General features: G+C 40.6%; 1 protein-coding gene across 1 annotated transcript; it reads left to right on the top strand.

Annotated features, from left to right (window-relative positions):
• Positions 1 to 11,286: 11,286 nt before the first annotated feature.
• On the top strand, positions 11,287 to 12,255 carry LOC115345155 (olfactory receptor 6B1-like). Its single transcript, XM_030023511.1, has one exon. It carries the CDS (start codon positions 11,287 to 11,289, stop codon positions 12,253 to 12,255), a length of 969 nt encoding a protein of 322 aa, XP_029879371.1.
• Positions 12,256 to 14,483: the final 2,228 nt, after the last annotated feature.

The following is a 14,483-nucleotide window of genomic DNA, read 5'->3' as shown; positions in this document are numbered from 1 at the left end:
GGAAAAACTTCTTTCCCACCCCAGTTTCAGACAATAGCTCACTTGATCATTTAACACTAATTGTACTACAGCTACCCAAGAGGCAAGAAATACTCTACAGTGAACCTGGCTGGAGTGATTTACAGCTCTCTGCAAATTGCAAGAAAAATGTCTTTGGGAGTGGTGACAGATGCACTCCACTTCTTAACCAAACTAGCAGTAGTTTGGTAAAGGCTCCAATGGAGATAAAGGCCTAAGCCGTAATCAGGTCAAGAACTCCTTTAGTTCCAGTCTGTTCTCTGAAAACCCACAAAGGAACAGAGTGACACAGTGAGCATGATGTGTATGAGCTTGGATCGTGCGATTAACACAGGAATAGTGGATGGCTTTTCCAAGACTCATTTATCAAGGAAAAAAGAAAGTTGTGGGTACAAGGAGTCTCATACATACGTTTTCCATTGCATGTAATTTGACTACAAGCTACCCACTTTATTCCATAAATATGAGAGCCTAAATGAGCCTTCTCCCTGCTAAGCAGTTGGCTGCATGGCAGTAATCTCCCCTTGAGATGGGACACCTCTCAAGCTTGCTTCTCAAGGCAGAGGGAGTTACCTTGCAAGCCCACGTGCTCACTGGCACTGACACATATGCAGTAGTGATCCCCCACACTCACACATGCACAAACACCTTCACGGTGCATACCTCTATTAACTGGCCTTAGACACTCAGTCTACTCAGTAGCTGGGCTGTGGATTGTCTCATCTTCAGTTGGCTGATACACACACACATGCAAATGGGTCTCTTAGGCAAGCCCCAGACCTTACAGTCTGTCCAGTAGTTGGCTTGGACATCCTGGTCCCTCCAATAGCCAAATCTCAGACCGTCTGGTGTCTCCAGTATCTGAAGCAGGCTTATGGCCACTTTGATACCTACCTCCCAAATCACTTACTCTACTTGCCAGCAAGTACAGCTTGGCATTTGCTAGCTGTTACACCTGACATATGTACCCACGCAATACGTAGGCACTCCAGTCTCTCCAGTTGCTGGCATCCAAGACATGCAGGCCTCCATGACTTGTGATCCCAGTCCTGTTGCCAGCACTTACATCCTCACTCACTCCAGTTGTTGGGACCACAGCTGCATAGACGCCTGTGACCTGTCATCCAGCTAGAGTCACTAGCACTCAAATTTTCACTTCCTCTGGTCTCTCCAACTGCAGGCACCACGGACACACAGGTCCCCAACCCATGGTCTGACTACAGTTGCTGGTGTTTAGGCCTCCATACAAATACGTGCACACAGAAGAATCTCTTACCCAGGAAGACAGGTAGAAATAGAGCTTAGTGAGAAGACAGAGCAGGCTGTGCTGACCAGGTACAGGGCATTGTCACACAAGCATACTGACCAGCATGCCTTTACATGCAACTGCCCCCTTACATATCCTTACCCCCTTATTTTCCCATGCTTATTATATATATCAAAACTTAATGCTTGGGCACCACTTTGTGGAACCTCAAGTCATTTTTAAGGCCAGTACAATCACTGTTTTATATATGAAGAAACTAAGGCACTGATAAGTGAAGAGATTCATTGGTCAAAGCTACCCATCGTGATTATGAGCCAAAAGCAGAGTAGAAATGCCCTGAGTTCCAGTCCAATGTCTCATCACATAGACAGTATTGACTTTGGAGAACGAAAAACAAGTATCAATAGTTCTACAATAGTTGGTCAGCACACTGTCCTGGTTTCAGCTGGGATAGAGTTAATTGTCTTCCTAGTAGCTGGCACAGTGCTATGTTTTGAGTTCAGTATGAGAAGAATGTTGATAACACTGATGTTTTCAGTTGTTGCTAAGTAGTGTTTAGTCTAAAGCCAAGGATTTTTCAGCTTCTCATGCCCAGCCAGGGAGAAAGCTGGAGGGGCACAGGAAGTTGGCACAGGACACAGCCAGGGCAGCTGACCCAAAGTGGCCAATGGGGTATTCCATACCATGTGATGTCACATCTAGTATAGAAACTGGGGGGAATGGGGTGGGGGGATCGCCACTCAGGGACTAACTGGGTGTTGATCAGCAGGTGGTGAGCAATTGCACTGCGCATCATTTGTATATTCCAATCCTTTCATTATTGCTGTTGTCATTTTATTAGTATTATCATTATCATTATCAGTTTCTTCTTTTCTGTTCTATTAAACTGTTTTTATCTCAACCCACAGGTTTTGCTTCTTTTCCCGGTTTTCTCCCCCATCCCACTGGGTGGGGGGGAGTGAGTGAGCGGCTGCGTGGTATTTAGTTGCTGGCTGGGGTTAAACCACGACACACAGAAATAGAAAGCAAACAAAAAAACCCCAGATGATCGACCTCTTCCATGAGGTTTAGAAAAAGGAGGGGAATTTATTCCCTCTAATTTTGTTCTTAGTTCTCTTGGGCTTTGAAGGATAATATACGGGGTGATATTTTCCATCCTGGGAAATCTTTCACTCAAAAGAAGCTGCAGAAAGTCTGCAGGAACTGTATGTGCTCACAGCATTTTACAATCCAGCCTGCTTTCAACCATTCAGAGAAAAACAAAGGGGTAAAGTTCTAGCTAAACAAAAGACAGAAAAAGAAGTATACGTTCTGGTCTCTTGTTTGGACAAAGAGCATTTAATTTCTTTTTCTCTGGCTTTGTTACAGGTCTTTCTTGTTGTCTCATCTCACCTACACTCTGAGAATACCATCATAAGTTGGGAGAGTCATGGGAATTAGTAGTTCCCAAGAGAAACAAAGTGTGAGAGAGAAGAAAGAAGGGTTGTTTGGGAAGGAAAACAGAGGTGGATATAATAGAGCGAAAGATTAGAAAGATGGAACTTTCTTATTGTACTTTATGTGCTTTTAAAAATCCTATGACCTCCGTTGAGAGATGAGGTGACAACAGCAGCAGCAATAATATAATTGAATGTATTTTGACATTCATATTACATTTTTGCATTGTTTTTCCCCTTAAATTTAAGCAGTATTCTAGTGTGAGTTAAATATAACCTTCCCCTTGCCCCCTCTCTGTATTGTATGCAATAGCAGTTCTTCTGAAGATAGTGAAGATAGTTACGTGGTAAAAATTGTCACTTGTATTCCATTTTCAGTGTACTAGAATATAAAAAACATTCAGCATAATTTTTACTCTGAGAAACTTTATGTGATGTTAACGATTCTCAAAACTAAACATGGATGTATTTTTATATGTGACCTGAGAGTGATCCATTATTTGAAGGTAGGTACCTGAAATATTCTAATTAATCATCCTTTTTTATTAAATTATTTTCAATCGATATTCTAGGGTACTATAAAGTAGTTCTGGAATTTTTAAAGCCTATTAGAGCATGTAAACATTATTTTTATTTTCTGTTTTTGACATCCTTTTCATTGACGTACCTTTCAATTATGGTTTGTATTCTATAGCATGCTAAGATTACACAGGCTAGGTTTTTTTCTTGTACTGCTTAGATCTCCATTGGCTATACTGGAAATCAAGTTACCTGCCTTACCTGTCAGTATTTACCACAGCTTAAATTAAATGCCACAAATCTCATGGAAGGTGCCTACACTAAGTTGTTAAAATAGGGTTGAAGAGTCCCACACGAAGTACCAGAGCTTCACTAGCCCAACAGAAAGGACATAAGAACTAACCCTTTTTCTCCTGGCAACACTACTCTTCGTTCTCCATACACTTACATTATTCTAAAGATGCCTTCTTCATGAGATGTCCCTAGATGTCTAAGCATGCACATAAGGCTTTGGCTAGGATTTAGAGGTCAAGCAACACACCTTAATGCGTGTCAAATGTCACTAGATTCTAATATATTTGCAAATTAAATCAAACTGTATGTCCTAACAGCCAAATAACTTCTATAATTCCAACTCTCCTAGGTGCTAATCTTGCACTTAATCTCACTGTATGAATATAATTTTAAATCTTACGCTTTTGGCTTAAGACAGACATTTGACTCATAAAAGACCAACTCCAAAGTGGTCTTACAAATAGCTCACTCCAGGGATTCCTTCCACTTGGCAGTATGGAGGAGACCAGATCAGATTTTGTACTCTGTGCTACAAAATCTTGCAACAGTACCTCAGCAGGTCTTTGATCCCCAAATTCCGTTCTGCCATGCCCCAGGACATCTATAACATTTAACCTTCTTGCTGTTTGGTAAAAAGACACTGATGTGTCCTGCAGTACAGTCCCCATATTTTGGGGGGTTATATGGAATTGAAAAATTGCCTGACAACCATATTTATTTTAGCAGACATTTACATGAGGAAGATAAACCAAAGAATTTATTTTAGAATCTCTGTAATGAAATGGAATAATTTCATTTAGCTCTAGGGGTGGATTTAGCTATTACACCTAATCTATAAATATCTACTTAAGAATTCAACTACCTCAGCATTGGTAGTTAGTATAATCTGAGCTCACTGAAGTAATAAACATACCCTCATGGGTTAACAGATTTGACACAGAACTTAATGGAAATAAATAACTTCTGGAAACCCTACTGAAGAGTACATAAAATACCACAAAATCTGAAACTGAACACCTCTGTTTAGATAACTGAATCCCCTCCTAAGTACCTACATTTCCATTAGGGTCATAACACTGTGTAGCTCTAGTTTTTGATTCAGGTGAAAAAGCTGAAGCCAGAGTGTCATTCAAACTGTTCATTGGTCTTCCTCATGAGTTTCAGCTGTTACTCCAGATGGAAACAGTTCTGCTGTAACTCTTTTGTCATATCTGTTAGCTTTATTTCAACAATTCATGTATCTGAGGCCATTATATGGCATTGGAAGCTCAACAGTACACAGTTGAAATTAAAAACTAGTCAGTGCAGTCAGTAGACTTTAGAGATCTATTCAGCTGAGTAAATGCAGGTATACATGGTAGGGTGATCTGTGTAGCTGTCTAAACTCCTAAGTATAGGCAGAAAGCCTTCTCCACCTGTGTTTCTCACCTGACTGTGGTCACCATCTTCATAACAACCCTTTTCATGTATCCTGACCCAGGAGTATACACTCCTTGGATCTCAACAAACAAGTTTCCATAATTTATACTATAGTCACTCCAATGCTAAATCCATTCATTAACCACGAGGAACGAGGAGGCAAAAGACACTTTATGAAAAAGTCTTGCTGACTACCTCAGATGTGTATGTTTGCAGGTGAGATAGTGTCTACCCACAAAAGTTAAATTTGGTATTATCTTCCATTATGACAGAGTGAACAACAGAGCTTAGACACAAGAGTGAGTTCAGCTCGCAGGTGACTTTGACCTACCTCAGTTGCATATTTTAATTGTTGAATCTGGTCTTTGATAAGACTTAAATTTCCTTGCAATCAACAGAGGTGGAGCAGCAACAACCTAAGAGTTATTAAACTTCTGCTAAGGATAAGAGTTATATCATAAACTTCTGCTAAGGATAAGAGTCACATCACCTAATGTAGGCATCATAAAACTGGGTAACTAATATAACGTAATGGTCTAGATTAATTCTGGTGATATCTGCAGTCATACACACACACAAACCCCACCAAACCCCATATTTTCTGTAAACAGTATGAAACTCATTCTCTCAGTAAGCAAAATAGATCTTCATCTCAGATCTGAAGAATATATCTGATAAATGCCTATGGAATTTTAAGTAATTTAGATTTTAGTTTTGAGAAAGAGTTCTAAGATGCCTACTAACTCTAGTATAGGTACAGAATTAACTACTGGATGCCTCCAGCTCTCTTCATTGATTATTATATTTTATCCAGATTGCTCTAAGTCTGTTGTCTCCTGGGATCCATCTTTGACATCCATCCTGCATGGCTTTAGCCTGATGACAGGTTACATTCACATTGCATGGCACCCCAGGCTACATGGACTCCTTGTGATTCTGAGGAATTTATTTTTCTTGGTGTTCAATTTGAAAAATGCAAATAATGACAGACTTGTAATGAACATTTCTTAGTTATGTTTTTCAGCATGATGTTAGGTGTTGTATATCCTGTGAAGTGGTATGAAGGAATAAAGACTGATGATACAATGCTTGAGGAATTTGCAGGCCAGAGAAATCTTGCCCGTACTATCTATAGCAAACAGTAATTAGAGGAAGCTAGCTATGGAGTTATATTTTGATCTGGTCTAGCCTTCCTTCTCTCCATAAAGGTTAAGTCTTGCTGTGGTGGTGCATTTCTTCCCCCTTTCTGGTCTGATCTATGAACTCAGGAAGTCTTGCTAGGCCTTAGCATAAGTGTAACGAGTTGGGCGGTTAAGCGTCCCTTGACTATACCAGGAACTCTTGTATGGCTAAGACAGGGAGCTGCACTGACCATACCAAGGACTCCTGTTGCCTGGCAGAGGCTGGGGATGGGAGTAGGGATAGTCATTTTCTGACAACCTTGGGACATATCTCAGTCCTCTCCTGACAGCCTTGGAGCATCCTGTATCTGGATCTTAAGCCATTCTCTGACAGCCTTGGAGCCTTCCTTATCTGAAACGGTACCAGTGCTACTGGAATCCCAGTAATTTGCTGATGACTAAAGCTAATCATCTCCCAAACCTATAAGCAGTGGTACAAAGTGAGACCCTTTGAGCTCTCCTGGACCACAGCGGGCTGCAACCAGCATCTCCCTCTGAGTGGGATACCTCTCAGAGCTCTCAAACTCTTCAGTTTGCAAAGATCGCAGGTCTGTCACCAAAAGCTGACAAACACTTGGGCTGATACTCTCCACTCCTTGAGGCTCAACCCTTTGCCCATTGAGAAAGATGCTGAAGCATTTGACGATATTTTCACTGAACTTGAGAGGAATTTTTAACAGGTATAGCTCTTTTACTTGCTTATGTGTATCTCTTAGTGTCTTTGTGCATGTGTGTGTGTACTAACTTGAATATTCTTTAGCAAGTATATTACAAATATTGCTTTCCAAATCTATATATGTTACTGTTGTGAACTTTATTCAACTATGAATGAATCTCAGGCTGCTATTATACTCATAAGCCCTTTAGATATAAACCGTTGACCAAGTCTGGGACTAGGAGTTGATCCAGCCACACCTAGGCTCCGATAAGAGTTTAGAAAGCGAGGGGGTCTTCTCTGAACCTCATGACTCAACAGGAGGGTCTCCCCTACCTTTTGGTACCCCCGATCTTTGTACAAATCATGAAAAAACAATTTTAACTCAATTTTCTTTTTTATGTTTCTCCCTTACTCTTTTATGCTTTCAGTCTCTATAAATCATTCCAGTTTGATTCTAACTTGATATTTCTTTGTACATTTCATCCATGTATTAAGTAATAGAGTGAACTTTGCCATTGAATTCTGTGAAGTCGTGCTTTTATAAAAATTCCTATTAAATAATTTTTGCTAATACCCTTGAAGGTGATTCTTTAAGTGGTCTAAACTACTCAATTTTGCAACACTTGCCAAAGGTCTTGAGTGAGACTTGCCAGATTCATACATGTTTCTGAAATGGCCACAAAACATGAAAGTGTAGAGGAATTAGTTCCATTTGCAGAGTGATATGCTGAAAACACAGTTAGTTGATCATGTAGGCATAGTAACAGATAATTACTCAGGTACAGATTCATATTATATAGTTTTGGGTAGCTTCCTGAGGAACCTCTGTCAGAAGCTTGTTCATAGGAAGAATCACTAGTAGGTAACTGAGGAATGAATAGTCATCTCCAGAAAATGTTTCAGAGCAGCTAAGTTAAGTTATTGTTTTGTTTCATGAACTGCAAGTGCTTGTTGCAGCTGAGTGATTTAGGATCTTTAAAGAATCTGTAAAAGTGCAACTTAACATAGTTCAGTGGCAAGGTTCACTCTATTACTTACTACATGGGAGAAACATACAAAGGAAAATGGAGTTAGAATAGATTTAGAATTATTTGTACAGAGATCAAAGACACAAACCAGTAAGGGAGACCCTCCCATTGAGTCACGAGGTTCAGAATGGACCCCCTTGCTTTCAAAACACCTTCTCAGAGAGGAGACTACATGTGGCTGATCCAATCTTAGTCCCACACTTGGTCAACAGTTTATGGCTAAGGGGATTACATGTACACAATCAATCCTTTATATCACTTAGTTAGGATTTCAAAGTTTAGCATGCTATTAATCACTTAACGATCCGTCCAGGAGTCTGGTGTTAGTTCACTCCAAAGTTCAGGCCCTTAGTTTCTCAAAACAGACTCTCAGGCATTGAGTCTTATAAAAATAAATAATTTAATAGAGTGGTACAGCAGCAGGGTCAGCTCCAGCGGGGTGCTTCCCAGGAGGGATCGACAGAAGGAGAGGGGCAAGGAGAAGGAGGAGGAGAAGGAGAGGAAGGTCGGAAGGAAGGACCGAACAAAGACATCCCTGGGCAATTATACCCGTACAAATTATTCACCCATCTCTCACGCATTCTTCACACTCTCTTCGTGCATCTTCCACAATCCCTTTGGTCCAGCAGTGATTCTGGCCTGACATGTTCTGACTCCTTATTGGATTCCTTCACTGTCTCCAGACAGGGCATTCATTATCTTGTCAAGTTGCAGCTGCTGTTGATGGTCGTAGCCTTGAAGGCTCCTTATCTCCTGATTTACACTGGCTCTGGAGGCCCCTGTTTTGACTAAGTAGGTACACGTTCAGTAAATCTCAGTGAAAGTTTACAGCTTGCGGCCTAACGCTTCAGCAAATCTAGCTACTCATGCTGAGTAAATAAAGCTAAGCAAGCAGCATACTAAATGTCATAACATTATAACTCTAAATGATTAGTTCTATTTAAAACTTACTTATGTAAGCTAAATGGCTAATATTGCTTAATATTGACAGGCATCCCTGCCAAGGGGAGAGTTGCCTGGTGTGCAGTCCACTTGCCATCCACGGAGAATTCAAACGGGGCTCATCCAACAATCTGTCATTGGCAAAAGATCTCGTTCCTGGAGATCACTGCCATGCAGCCACACTGCATAGCAGGGAGAGCTCAAAGAAGGCTCACTTAAGCTGTCATATTTATGGGATAAAATGGTTGGCTCATAGTCAAATTGCATACAATGGGAGAGGTATGCATGAGACTCCTTGTACCCACAGCTTTCACTGTGTCACTCTGCTCCTTTGTGGGTTTTCTAGAGGGGTTCTTGGCCTGGTTACAGCTCAGGTCTTTACCTCCTTTGGAGCCTGTACCAAACTGCTGCTGGTTTGGTTAAGGGGGGTCAAGTGTATCTGTCACAGTGCTGCAGAGAGAGCCTCGGAAAGCTAGAATTAGTCTTCATGAGTTTCCTCCTTGGGTACCTCAGTTATACAAAGGCAAAGTAAACACTGCAATCCCATGAGTAATTACTTATGCAATCTTATACTGAACTGCTTTTTATGAACAGGTAAGAAGCAATCACGTCAGTAGGTTTTGCAGAACTCCCACCACTTGGGTTATGTTTTTCAATTAAATCATGGAGAAGGGTTGTCTTCCCTAACCAGTCCGTGAATGGGACCACAAGCACTGCTGAAGTGGTGTGAAGGTAAGAGGAGAAGAAAGTTTTTCACTGCTACTATTCTTCAGGAATTTTTGTAGGGTAATCACCTCCTTCCAAGGAGGAATTAATCCACCAGCATTTCAACGCTACAGCACATGTGTTAAGTACACTGAGCAACTCAACTAGGCTTCTGAGCTGCTTGCTGACATGCACGTATAGAGTCAAGGAAGGCAGAAATAGACATGGCTATTGAATGATCCATCTGAACTATTTCAGACCTTTTCCTCTCAGTGAGAACAGTATTACCTGGAAATGCCTGTATATCTATATTTCCTAGAAAGAAGACAAGCTGAGTATATTGTATATTAGATAACTAAACTGATACCTACCTAAATTTCAGCAGATGAATTCCAGCTTCTCAGTATAGTCTTCTGATGTTAAGATAGCTCAGGTATTTACCCCAGTTCAAGTGACAGAGAAATGTAAGCATTGTATTTGACTTAGGAGAATTACTATCACTCTCTTTTAATTGCTTATTTAGAGATTCAACTGATGTGTAACATGAACAATTTGAAATTTGAAACACTCGGATATCCCCTGTTTTATAGGTAGAGCTAATACTGGCCAGGTCAGGAAGTGCTGAATACATGTGCTATGGAGACAAATTGGTTAATAATGTATTTTGCGCTAAGAAAAAAAAATAAATTTTGCAGCTCCTCCTTAGACCTGTGGAATTTCTCATGGTAGTAAAAGCTAACAGTAATATGGTTACAAAGTTATATGAGTTTGCACATGACAAGTCTTCAGTCACGGTTTATATTACTGCTTCTGAAGCTATAACAGGTTTTAAATGAACAATATCTGGACTGGTGTTTCAGTGTCAAGGAACTGTTTTATGAAGATGAATCTTCTTCCATCACTGAAAACCTAGCTGATTATATGCTTTTCTCTAACAATTCTGGGGAGGGGGGAAGAGGTGATTTGTTTCTTTGTTTTTAACATGAAATAAAATATTACACTAGTAGAACTTGAAAGCAAGATGAAAAAGCATTTCTTTTCTCAGATTAGAGGATGGTAAAGTTAAAGGAGAGAAATGTGCATTTTCCAGTTTGAGAAGGGTTTTTTTTCTTTTCAATTTTGACCTGTAGAAATTGAGAATTATATATGAAAATTACCTCATCAAATTTTTTAAAAAGGTGGATAGAGAGAGAAATGGAAAATGGGATGGGATTGAAAGATACACAGACAGAGAAATACATTCCTCTAAAATATAATTCATCTTCCCTGTGATATTTAGAATAACACATATTGCTCTCTGGAAATACCTCTTTCATTTAGTGAATATCTTGAGGCTTTCTATTGTGGGGAAATGCAGCAGGGACCAGACTCTACTCCACAGGCAGTGCAGGAATGGCTTGGATTTGCAGAACTAAGCCCAATTGCCTAAGTCATGCAGATACATCCTGGATATCCAGTAACTCCTGCAAGTTAAAGAGAACTGGGCATCCAGCTTTTATATGGGCATTCAACACCTATGGATTTCAGTAATAATCTAGACCACTAATTATGAACCAGATATCAAAATATTATATTGAATTTGTTCTTATATCTTCGAAATGGTATATGATCTGAATGTAATAATGTTCTTCCTTTTCTCCCTCTCCTCATGTTTTTCCTTTTTTATCGTTATCATTCTTCCTTTCTTCTTTTCAACTTGCCATCTTTTCTTCCACTGCAGTTCTTCTCACTATTTCTTTGATTTTAAAAATATTCCATATATTTTTTCTCTTTTATTGTCTTTATGTTTTCTCTGAAGCTTGATGCTATGCCCTTTGCCATGAAGCAGAAAAACAGCACAAAATTCCAGGAATTTATCCTCTTGGGATTTCCAACTATCATGGAACTTCAGATGTTGCTCTTCGCGATATTCCTGGTGGCCTACATGCTGACCATCTTGGAAAATATACTCATAATTACCTTGATAAAGACGAACCATCAGCTTCACAAGCCCATGTATTTCTTTCTCAGCAACCTCTCTTTCCTGGAGGCTTGGTACATCTCAGTCACTGTCCCCAAACTGCTAGTGAATTTTCTTGTTAAAAGCAAGAATATATCTTTCAGAGGCTGTATGACCCAGCTTTACTTCTTCAGTTCCCTTATTTGTACTGAGTGTGTCCTCCTTGCAGTCATGGCTTATGATCGTTATGTGGCCATCTGCAATCCCCTGCGCTACCCAGTCGTCATGAACCACCAGCTCTGCATGCAACTAGCCACATGCTCCTGGCTCATTGGCTTCTTGGCCTCCATGCTCAAAGTATTTTTCATCTCACAGCTGTCTTTTTGTGGCTCCAATGTCATCAACCACTTCTTCTGTGACATCAGCCCCTTGCTGAACATGTCATGTGCTGACATGACAATGGCTGAAATTGTGGATTTCATCCTGGCCTTGCTTATCTTGCTGGTTCCCCTCTCTGTCACGATTATGTCCTATATATGCATCATCAGCACCATCCTGCATATCCCCACAGCCCAGGGCAGGAAGAAAACCTTCTCCACCTGTGTTTCTCACCTTACTGTAGTCATTATCTTCTTTTCAGCCACTCTGTTCATGTATGCCCGGCCCAAGAGAATCCACCCTTTTGACTTAAACAAGCTGGTGGCAATTGTGTACACTATCGTAACTCCCATGCTCAATCCCTTCATTTACTGTCTGAGGAACCAGGAGGTTAAAGGGGCTTTGAAAAAAATCTTCAGTGTTAGACAGACCGGCCCCAAGGTCTCTCAATCCATTGCTGTCAACCTTTAAGATAGTTCCTTATAGACAGAGTGTAAGTGTGAGAGTTAGAAGGAAGGGTTTTAAGATTTAGGTTGCACTTAGGCAGAACTGCAATCATCATAATGCTGGTAACTCAAGAAACTGAGGCATACGTATGACCACTTATCCTCAGGAAGAAATCATTTTCTACCTATTACCTTCAAATGATCTTTCTTCTCTGATGAAGGCTTACGGACGATGAAGTCATTGATTTGACTCACAGGCACTTCAGGGAATGAAAAGTCATGTCTAGGATATCATACCTCAATGGGTTTGAGAACACAATTGAAATGTTCTGTTAATAGCATGTGATCCGATTCCAGGCAATATCTGACAGCTAAGGTGAGATGCATGTGCCTAACTATAGGCACATGCCTAATGTTTTAAAGACCTTAGGTATTCTTCTCAATCTATAAATGTGATGCTAAAAGGAAGAGTCTCTTCTGCAGTTCCTGTATCATATCTGCCTATCCAAAAAGGGAGATCTCAGGCACTCCACAGTATTTCATATTGTACAAGAAGCCTGTACTTAGGAACCTGAATCAATCCTCCTGGAAGAGAGTAACAGCAGAAGGAAAGAAAGTGTTCACAGTGGAATGGTAGAAGCCCAACATCTTAAGGAAGGTTGAAATAAATAAATTAATTGAAGACACTAAATCCTGATCACTGTAAATAAAATAACTTTTTTTTTTCCATTTTGTAGGACATTTTCATTAATTTCTGTTCTTATAAATTCTACTGAAGTCACTGTGTATTAGTTTGAATAAGAATGAACATATAGTGGTTTGGGAATTTTTTGTATTTTAGGAGTCAGTGGCTGCATCTCTGCTGCCTTTGTCAACATCTGCACCACTAAATTAATTTACTCTAGGTAGTGATCTGTGGCCATTTTGCTAAACATATCACAGTGTCAGATGCTGGTACGTTCAAGACTAGGCCCCTTTAGACCAAGCTGACCATGCCAATGAGCAATCCCTTGATTGTGACCTACTCCAAAGGCTTTTGCATCTGTTCACCCAGGTCTTCTGCCAGTGTGGTGTGTGTGCCATTCACTGCCACTTCTCTGTTCCACAACAGCGACGTGATCTTCTGTCCTGGTTTCAGCTGGGATAGAGTTAATTGTCTTCCTAGTAGCTGGTACAGTGCTATGTGTTTGAGCTAGGTATGAGAAGAATGTTAATAAAATGACAATAATAATAAAAGGATTGGAATATACAGAACAAGTGATGTGCAATGCAATTGCTCACCACTCGCCGACCAATGCCCAGTTAGTTCCCAAGCAGCGATTCCCCCCCCCAGGCCAACTCCCTCCAGTTTGTATACTGGGAATGACGTCACATGGTATGGAACATTCCTTTGGCCAGTGTGGGTCAGCTGTCCCGACTGTGTCCCCTCCCAACTTCTTGTGCCCCTCCAGCCTTCTTGCTGGCTGGGCAGGAGAAGCTGAAAAATCCTTGACTTAGTCTAAACACTACTTAGGAACAACTGAAAACGTCAGTGTGTTATCAGCATTCTTCTCATACTAAATCCAAACCACACCGCTATACCAACTACTAGGAAGACAATTAACTCTATCCCAGCTGAAACCAGGACAGCAAATCAAACATGTTATGATCAGAATAACATGTTTATTGTCCTGTACCAATACTGATTAAGTATGGGGCTGCTCAGCATAGACCCCAGAACAGCCCTAATGATATTGTTTGCTACCCCTCATATTCCCTTTTTCTCCCTTTCTGTCTTCCAAATAAACAAGTCATCCTTATTTTATTTTTTTTTCACATTTGCTTTCATTTTGCTGATTTTGCAACCTTATATGGTAACTACATGTCCAGGGTTCTGTTGGGATAGAGTTAATTTTCACAGGAACCTGGGATGGGGCACAGCTGGGACAGCTGACCTGAACTAGCCAAGGGGATATTCCATACCATGTGACATCATGCTCAGTATATAACTGGGGAGCGGGCTGGGGAGTGCTCGCTTGCTCTGTGGGGAAGTGGCAGAGTGTCGGGTTCCGGGTGGTGAGCAGTTGCACTGTCCATCACTCATTTTGTACATTTTTTTATTAGTACTATTGTTGTTGTAGTAACTTCTTTCCTTGTGTTGTTCCAGTAAACTGTCCTTGTCTCAACCCACGAGGTTCTATTTCTTTTTTTTTTTTTTCCTTTCTCTTTTCTGATTCTCCTCCCCATCTCACAGAGGGGGCCGGAGGAGTGAGC

The sequence above is a fragment of the Aquila chrysaetos genome, chromosome 8, assembly GCF_900496995.4.
Source record: "Aquila chrysaetos chrysaetos chromosome 8, bAquChr1.4, whole genome shotgun sequence".
NCBI lineage: Eukaryota > Metazoa > Chordata > Aves > Accipitriformes > Accipitridae > Aquila > Aquila chrysaetos.
Note: the sequence above shows the minus strand (reverse complement) of the source record. Positions and strands in the feature narration are given on the sequence as shown.